Source organism: Otolemur garnettii, unplaced genomic scaffold, assembly GCF_000181295.1.
Source record: "Otolemur garnettii isolate 467f Iridium unplaced genomic scaffold, OtoGar3 scaffold00018, whole genome shotgun sequence".
Classification (NCBI taxonomy): Eukaryota; Metazoa; Chordata; class Mammalia; order Primates; family Galagidae; genus Otolemur; species Otolemur garnettii.
The window spans coordinates 5,721,666-5,730,669 of NW_003852413.1; the positions used below are offsets into that span (position 1 = coordinate 5,721,666).

The 9,004-nt window shown below is 41.8% G+C and overlaps 1 protein-coding gene and 1 non-coding gene across 2 annotated transcripts in view; one reads left to right on the plus strand and one right to left on the minus strand.

Annotated features, from left to right (window-relative positions):
• RNF157 (ring finger protein 157) overlaps positions 1–9,004 on the plus strand; it is a 102,274-nt gene that overhangs the window by 66,572 nt on the left and 26,698 nt on the right. The window contains 1 exon segment of the mRNA XM_012802979.2: positions 5,704–5,792. Coding sequence (XP_012658433.1) covers positions 5,704–5,792 — 89 coding nt within the window.
• Positions 7,493–7,597, minus strand: LOC111724086. Its single transcript, XR_002772453.1, has one exon. It is a non-coding gene; the product is annotated as a U6 spliceosomal RNA (small nuclear RNA).

A 9,004-nucleotide genomic window follows, 5' to 3' on the forward strand; every position in this document is an offset into this window, starting at 1 on the left:
TCTCTGTTGTAAAGGTTCTCCCCCATAAGGTTTGGCCCATAAATCCCTGAGCAGACCAATTTCATTCTTTGTTTTTTTTTTTTTTTGAGACAGAGTCTCACTATATCACCCTCAGAAGAGTGCCATAGTATCACAACTCACAGCAACCTCAAACTCTTGGGCTTAAGCGATTCTCTTGCCTCAGCCTCCCAAGTAGCTAGGACTACAGGTGCCTGCCACAATGCCTGGCCATTTTTTGGTTGTAGTTGTTTGTCAGGCCCAGGCTGGGTTTAAACTTGCCAGCTGCAATGTATATGGCTGGCACCCTAGCCACTGAGCTACAAGCGCTGAGCCCAGCCACCATATTTTTTAGTTGCCCACACATGTCAGACTGTCCTCCTGAAGCTTACAGTCTGGTAGCAGTGGCAGACACATCGTCGATGATGAGGATATGAAATAAGAGTATATCCAAAGGCCAGGCACAGTCACTCACACTTGTAATCCTAGCATTTTGGGAGGCCAAGGCAGGAGGATCACTTGAACCTAGGAGTTTGAGACTAGCCTGGGGCAATACAGTAAGACCCTGTGTCTACAAAAAAAAAAATACTTTTCAATTAGCCAGGTGTGGTGACATGAACCTGTAGTTCTAGCTACTTGGAAGAGTGAGGCAGGAGGATTGCTTGAGGCCAGGAGTTTGAGGTCACAGTGAGTTACGATCACACCACTACACTCTAGCCCAGACAACAGAGTCTCTATGAAGCGAAGAGTACATCTAAACTGGAGTTGGGTGGTGGTGATGATAATGCGGTAATGTCAATGTGAATGTTACTTAATGCCACTGTACACCTGAAAATGGTTAAGATGGTAAATTTCATGTTATATGTATTTTATCACACTTTTTAAAAATAAAGTAAAACGTGGGGGAAAAGAATATATCTAAAGAACCTACCATGGTGCTGCACATAGTTTAACATTTCCCTACATTCTATTTTTCATAGTATGCCAAGCTATCATTCCAAATTACTCAAATTTTACCCTGTTACAAGGGCTTTCTTTTGGCTGAATTTTCTGGTTAGATGTACAGATTAGGGGCAACTGAGGCTTCTCTGTTGTAAAGGTTCTCCCCCATAAGGTTTGGCCCATAAATCCCTGAGCAGACCAATTTCATTCTTTGTTCATTAGTCTTTAGCTGAAGATTGTTTTCATTATGAAAAGTGAAACAGAATTCTAAAAGCTGCATTAGTTATCCCTCATAAGTCTGTTGTGGTTTATTTCTTCTAAAGCAATTCCTGAGAAACAGGAAGGCACTCAGAGTTAGAGGCAAGAAGTCAGAGGCTCCTTAGTCTCCATCTGCCGGGGACCTACCTGGCTGTCTGGTGTGCAAAACAGAAAAGGCTGCCTCTGCCTGTTCACTGGCCCAGGCATGCCGAGGTGTTGCCTCAAAAGAGGAGAGACTCTGTCTCATCTTCTTCACCAACCACTCCCTCGCTCAGTAGGCCTCGGGCTGAGAAAATCACACTTGCAAGACCCAAGGAAAGAAAGTAGGAAATCAGTGGATGTGAACTGAGAAAGTAATTATTGATGGTGAGCACCATGGACGGAGCAGTGATTATTTCAGGAAAGAGCCTGGACCTGAATCTGTCCTGAGCTCATCTTCCTTAGTCCCAAGAAGAAATAGTTCACTTTCATTTCACTCTCAAATTTTAGCATATGAGTGAAATATCTGGGTTTAAATTGAAATAAGATACTTCTTTTGTCTTAAATATAATTCAGTAATGGTGCAGATCTTAAGGAGATAGTGTAGCTAAGCAAAAAATGTTTATAAGGTCTGGTTAGCAAAAGAATGAGGCCGGGGGCAGTGGCTCATGCCTGTAATCCTAGCACTCTGGGAGGCCGAGACGGGTGGATCTTCTGAGGTCAGGAGTCTGAGAGCAGCGTGAGCAAGGGTGAGATCCCATCTCTACTATAAATAGAAAACTAGCTGGGTATTGTGGCAGGTGTCTGTAGGCTCAGCTATTTGAGAGGCTGAGGTCGGAGGATCATTTGAGCCTAAGAGTTTGAGGCTGCTGTGAGATATGACGCCACAGCACTCTACCCAGAGTGCCAGAGTGAGACTCTTGTCTCCAGAAAACCAAACAAAAAGAGAGTAAATACATAAATTTAATATCTTTTAAATAACTGTTCCTATTTATCCTTGGAAACCTCATTTCCAGATTAAGAAGGAACATCTTAGGAAAAGTTGGAGGTAGAATGTGTTCAAAACTCAATTCTGCTCCTTAAAACTTGGTGGACTCTGGGGAAGTTATTGAACCTCTTTATTACCTCCATTTCTTAATCTACAAAAATGGTACCAACAATGTCACAGGATTGTTTCAATGATTAAATGAGATAATGTTTGTAAAGGACTCAACATAGCACCTGGCACATGGTAAGCATTCAGTAAGTGGTAAGTTTATACAAGAAGATCACTATGAAGCTTAGAGGGCAATAGTTGGGTAAATTGGTTCAGAGAGGAAGGGGAGACAACCCTAAAAGCAGAAAAAATATTTTCTTTAATTTGTCTCTGATCCTGCTGTTTCTTCTGGCTTCTCTGTTATCTCTGAATTTACAAATAACATTTATCCTTCAAGATGTACAAGTACTTGAAGGATATCTGTATAAGATGCCACATTAACTACACATACCACTTCCTCCACAAAGCCCTCCAGGTTATCTCAGCCATAAGTGATCACTTCCTTAATTTTTACCTTTTTTGTGGCATCGCTCTCTATATGATATTACAGTTATTTGCATAACTCTGTCATCTGCCTTATGATGCAGTGTCCTGAAGGAACAGGACCTTATCTTTTCTATTTTGAGTTCTTCCTAATACTTAGCACTGAGCATTGCATATAGACTTGGTTGTGTGACTAAAAGGCCACCAAGACCGAAACTTGCCCATGAGCAAGATGGTGTTCTCCTGAACGTGTTTCAATTGTATTCTTTTCTGTGTGTGTGTAGGGAGAGCCTAAAGTGTAGGAGTGGATTTATAACAGTTGGTCTCATTGATACCTGTCCTTGAGAGCTGAGTAACTTGTGCCTCATTGCCAAAGTTATCATCAAATGTAATATTCAAGGTGAAGGATGCAGAGTGCTAAGTTGCTTTTTTTTTTTCCTTTCTTTTCTCTTGTTTTTCTTTTGAGGGGAAAGGGTAAAGAATGAGGGAAATAACTCATCTTTTTTGTTTTTTAATGCAGGTGGGAGTTATGGGTAACTCCCAAGTATCTGTACAAATGAAAATAATTAACTTTGCTACTCCAGAAAAAATTTTTAATCCCAAAGTCATTTATTTTGGCTTTAGAATAGACTTACATTTGTGTCGGATTTTCCTGCCTAATTACATTTTGCTTAAGCTTATTTTAAAATTGTTTTAAATTCCTTTAGTAGGACAGCCTAGGAAAGTGGGGTGGGAGAAAAATGGGCCCCAGATGGGATCTGAACGAGAACTTTAGTTTTGCTACATCAAGGCCTCCTGAGGCACTGCTTGTAGGAGGGCAAAGTTGAAGTCAGCTTTGTGGAGAATAATTTGGCAAAATATTTTTTAAAGTCTTAAAAATATGCTTACTCTTTGATCCAGTAATTCCACTTCTAGGCATTTGTCCTCAGGAAATAATCAAACAGGCATGCAGAAATGTAGGGACAATTATGTTCACTACTACATTTATATCAGCAGAAAAAACAAAACCAACTTAAAACGTTGAATAATACAGAACTGATTAAATAAGGTATACCCTGTTATCTCTACATGTTGTCAAAATTATAGACCTTAAAAATGTTTACCATTGTACCCTCAATAAATCCCCAACAATAAAAAAAAATGTTTACCACATCTAAGTCAAAAAGAGACTATAAAATAGTATGTACAGTTTGAAATAGCACATAAACACAGAGATGATAGATGGATGGATGGATGGATAGATAGATAGATGGATGGATGGATTCATTCCTGTCTGGAAAATGTTCATACATTTTTGTATTTTTCAAGTTTTCTCTTAAACATATATTCCTTTTTAATCAGAAAAAGCAACTATAATATAATTTTTTTTTTTTTTGAGACAGAGCCTCAAGCTGTCCCCCTGGGTAGAGTGCCGTGGCATTACAGCTCACAGCAACCTCCAACTCCTGGGTTCAAGCAAGTCTCCTGCCTCCGCCTCCCAAGTAGCTGGGACCACAGATGCCCACCACAACGCCCGGCTATTTTTTGGTTGCAGCCGTCATTGTTGTTTGGCGGGTCCGGGCTGGGGGTTCGAACCCGCCACCTTAGTTGTACGTGGCTGCCACCTTAGCTGGTTGAGCTATAGGCGCCGAGCCTATAATATAATTTTTTAAAGAATATATGTTTAATGTACCAATGGAAAAAATAAACTTGCTGTGTAATGCCCACAAAGTAGGTAATCTAAATAGGAATAATTTAGAATTGATGTATTTTTTTAAGAATCACATGCGAAATCAGCAATACATGAATTAAATATACCATAGTTAAATTGTTTCCCAAGTGAAATAACCACATTCAGCAAAAATCTGCAAAGGTACAATTAGATTGTAGCATGGGTGTCCTGTCTTCTGATGCCAGCACTGCAGAGCAGACTCGTTTTGAGCTAAGGGAACCAGTTGTGCAGAGCTGCAAAGACCAATAGTTTTTCTGGGAATTACATGCAAAAAAATTTTATTGCCCAAATAACATTATAAGATACTGGGAACATTTTAAATCATTCTTGATCTTCTGAAAGCAATTCCCAATGAGATTTTTTTTATTACTTCCCATGTCTGTTCATTATCATCATCTCAGAACTCTAAATCCAAAGGTCTGAATAGAGAAAGAGCAAATGTATTGTTCAGAAATGATGAAGAAAGCCATAAACCTCTGATGACCCTGAAAATAACTCCTGGCTCACATGTTAAAGAACTCTCCTTTATATGATCAGCTGCAGGGGAAATTTGTTCTTCACTGTTTACAAGCTTCAGCTCTGTACACAGACGGGGTTCTATTTTATTTGCAGTCCCTAAATTCCTAGGATACCACATGGCTTCTCTGAAGGAAAGGGCTTGCAGGTCTGGCTCCCTGTCGTCTAAGGTCAGAGGGAAAAGCCTTTTGTGGATTAACTCAGACGCACTGTGTCCTTGGTATTTGGAACTTCAGTAGTTTTTGATTACTTCTCTAAGTTTGAACATCAACCCAAATAATCTTCATATAATAGAAAAAACCAGATCAATCTAGCTTTTTTTTTTTTTTTGAGACAGAGTTTCACTATGTTGCCCTTGGTAGAGTGATGTAGTGTCACAGCTCACAGCACCCTCAAATTCTTAAGCGATTCTCTTGCCTCAGTCTCCTGAGAAGCTGGGACTACAGGCACTTACAACAACGACCAGCTATCTTTTTGCTGTAGTTGTCGTTGTTTAGCAGGCCAGGCCAGGGCTTGAACCAGTGTATGTGGCTGGCATCCTATTCACTGAGCTACACGCCAAGCCCCATCTAACTCTTTTGACTCCAAAGTGAATCCCAGTTTTTACAGTAGCTGAGAACTTGGGCAAGTGAACTTGCTCAATTTGAAAGTGAGAATTTCAGTTTCCTGACTTAGGAGCATGATGCCTTCCCAACTCACCTCGCAGGGCTGTTCTGTGTCAGTCATAAAGCCACAGTTATGGGTCTTTGTATACACTCTGCCTTTCCCTTATTTCTGACAGTTTCCTTATGCTGCCCCACCTCCCCAAGAGCCTGTGAAGACTCTCAGAAGCCTGATCAACATCCGAAAGGACACACTAAGACTGGTCAAGTAAGTTCCCCCAAGGAGGTGAGGGGCTGGGGCTGGGGCTGGGCTCCAGGGCCCTCCTTCGTGGTGGCCGCAGACTCCTCAGAGGACTGGCCCAGAGTGTTCTGCCAGCCTCAGAGTGCACCTCACCAGGCTCATATGTGAGTTCCAGGAGCTGCTCGTCTGCTGAGATGATCAAGCCCTTCACACCCATGTTCAGAGCCCCATGCAAGTAGTCTATGAAGACCTCTCATTTGTCTGGAAGTGATCATTGTCATCCTTATTTTATGAATGTTTTTAAAAAGGAAGAAAAATTATTGAGAAAAAAGGAATTTTGTGGATATCCCAACAAGCCAATGTAAGAATGGGAAACTTGAACTTGAAGTAATGAAATCCATAGTTTATTGCTTATGTTTACTTTTTATTCCTAATCTCAGGCCTTTCCTCTATAGAACTCAGTGCTCTGGTTGGTTGTTTGTAATCCTCCTCATCAATACTGTCGTCAACATTTGCCTTCTTTGTGCTATCCTCTCACTAGAGTAATTTTTCCTCCCAGGATGGACTTGGTGAGGTAAATCAGAGGCCCTGAATTCTTCTGAATGGGCAAGAAGGATGACTCAGAGACCAATTCATGCTTATATAGTTCAGCCTTATTAACATTAGGAAGTTTACTAAGACTATAACAGCTTCATTGAGATGTAATTTATGTACCATTAAACTTACTCATTTAAAGTATACAATTCAGTGGTTTCAGGGTACGCACAGAGTCACAGGTCATTATCACTATCAACCCTTAGAACATCTCCATCACCCCAAAGAGAAATCCATACCCATCAAGTGGTCACTCCTCATTTCTCCCCAAGTCCCGCCCTCAGCCCTAAGTAACCACTAACCTATTTCTGTCTTTTTCCTAATTCTTAACATGTTATTTGTCCCTGTACCTGCTACTAGTTCCCCAGCTATACTTCTCTTCACCCCTGGGGTCAACACTGGGGAGGAGCCAAGGAAATACTTGTCTACTGTAGAACTGTCACTCTTCCCCCAGGAGGGTCCCCATAGCAGCAGAGGAGACTGAGCCTAGGAGGGGTCAGAGCCTGGCCATTGTCAGCCACTCCATTAACATGGCCTCTCTTGTCACATAAGGGGTGTTCACACATATATTAGAAATGGTTCAAGGTCCTGAGCTGTGGCAAGTCTTGGCCCCTGCCTTGGCAGCCCAGCTCCAGCTTCTAGGCCATGATATCCTAGAAGAACCAGATGTGGAAGCAGAACACCACTTATCCAGGGATAACCACTCAAAGAGCCTCTGGGTCTTTGAGCTTCAGGTTTTACATCCACAAATTAGTGATGCCCAAGGTTACCATTCATGGTGGTCATCCAAGTTAAATGAGCTAACATCCATAGATGTTTAGGTGAAGGGCATTTTTTTTCTGAGACAGTCTCAAGCTCTCACCCTGTGTAGAGTACTATGGGTGTCATAGCTCACAGCAACCTCCAACTTTTAGGCTCAAGCGATCCTCTTTCCCCAGTTTTTCTATTTTTAGTGGGGTCTTGGTTTTGCACAGGCTGGTCTTGAACTCGTATACTCAAGCAATCCACCCGCCTTCACCTCCCAGAGTGCTAGGATTCTAGGCATGAACCACCACGCCTGGCCTTTTTTTTTTTTTAGTTTTTGGGATTCATTGAAGATACAAAGAATTAGGTTACACTGATTGCATTTGTTAGAAAATAAGGAACACTTAACGAGTTTGCATGTCATCCTTGGGCAGGAGCCATGCTAATCTTCTCTGTATCATTCCAGTTTCTTAGTATATGTGCTCCCAAAGCAAGCATTATTTTGCTTTTCTGAGATTATGAGAATAAATTCTGATTCTCAGATTTCCAGGTAAAGATGAAAGATTGAACATCTACTTTTTTGCTTTTTCTCATAACCCCACTAAAAATAAAAGCATTTTTGAAAAGCATAAATACAAGAATTGAGAGAATGGGAGAGGAGCAATAGCAACAAAATTCTAGAAGCTAGAAACATGTGGTGACCCAGGAAATCAACATCCTGAAGGAGCAGAAGGGAAAGCCGAAAACCGCTCAGCTTATACTGTGATGTCCTCAAAGGCTCAGAAATTGGCTCTAGAAGTCAAGGTGGGAGATTACAAGGAAGAGGACTGCTGAAAAGTCTTCCCAGGAGGTAGTCAGATCCCTACACTTGCACAGCACAGCCTGAACCGTTCTTCCCGCGCTCTGGCAAATGTCACAGGAGAAGAGAAACTCTAGACTTGGGAGCACAGCTGAGGCCAGACTCAGTACCAAAAGCAGGGAGGGAGTGAGTTCTGGCACACTGGATGCTGGACCCTCCAGCCTGCCTCCCCTCTCTACCCCCAGAGTGCTGGTACCAGTCTTTGTCCAGCGAGAGGAGAACGATTTTCTGGGAATTGGACCTGCCTGGATAGGAAAATCTGAGACTAGAATTAAGTACATCAACAGACTCAGATCATCCCACAGTGTAGCCCAGTTTTAAATTTCTCAAATATGAGCAGACAGATTCTCAGATGTGTAAAGAATGTGTATAATAAAAAAGACAGTTGCAAAATAAACCAACAGAAAAAAAAAATACTAATGGGGCATTAAAACCTATGTGGGAAGAAGAAAACTTCATTAATGACCTCAGAGACATCAGAGAAGATAGTAACCTATTTCATGGACACAATGACACAAAGCATTTAGGAAACAAAAATAATTGCTCTTAGAAATTAAAAACCTAGACCTGGCATGATGGCTCACACCTGTAATCCTAGAACTCTGGGAGGCTAAGGCAGGTGGATTGCTTGAGCTCACAGGTTCAAGACCAGCCTGAGCAAGAGGAAAACAGCGAGACCCTTCTCTACTAAAAATAGAAAACTGAGACAATGGGCGGTGCCTGTGGCTCAGAGGAGTAGGGCGCCAGCCCCATATGCTGGAGATGGCGGGTTCAAACCCAGCCCTGGCCAAAAACTGCAAAAAGAAAATCTGAGGGAAGAGGATCATTTGCGCCCAAGAGTTGAAGGTTGCTGTGAGCCATGATGCCATGGCCCTCTACCCCAGGGGACAGCTTGAGACTCTGTTGCCCCCCAGAAAAACTTTAAAACCTAGTAACAGAGATGAAAAATATCCTACTATCCTATTCAATAGGATAGTAGGAAGAAAAGCTGAAATATTCTAGAAAGTGGAGCAAGAAGGCAGAGAGATGAAAAATATGGCTC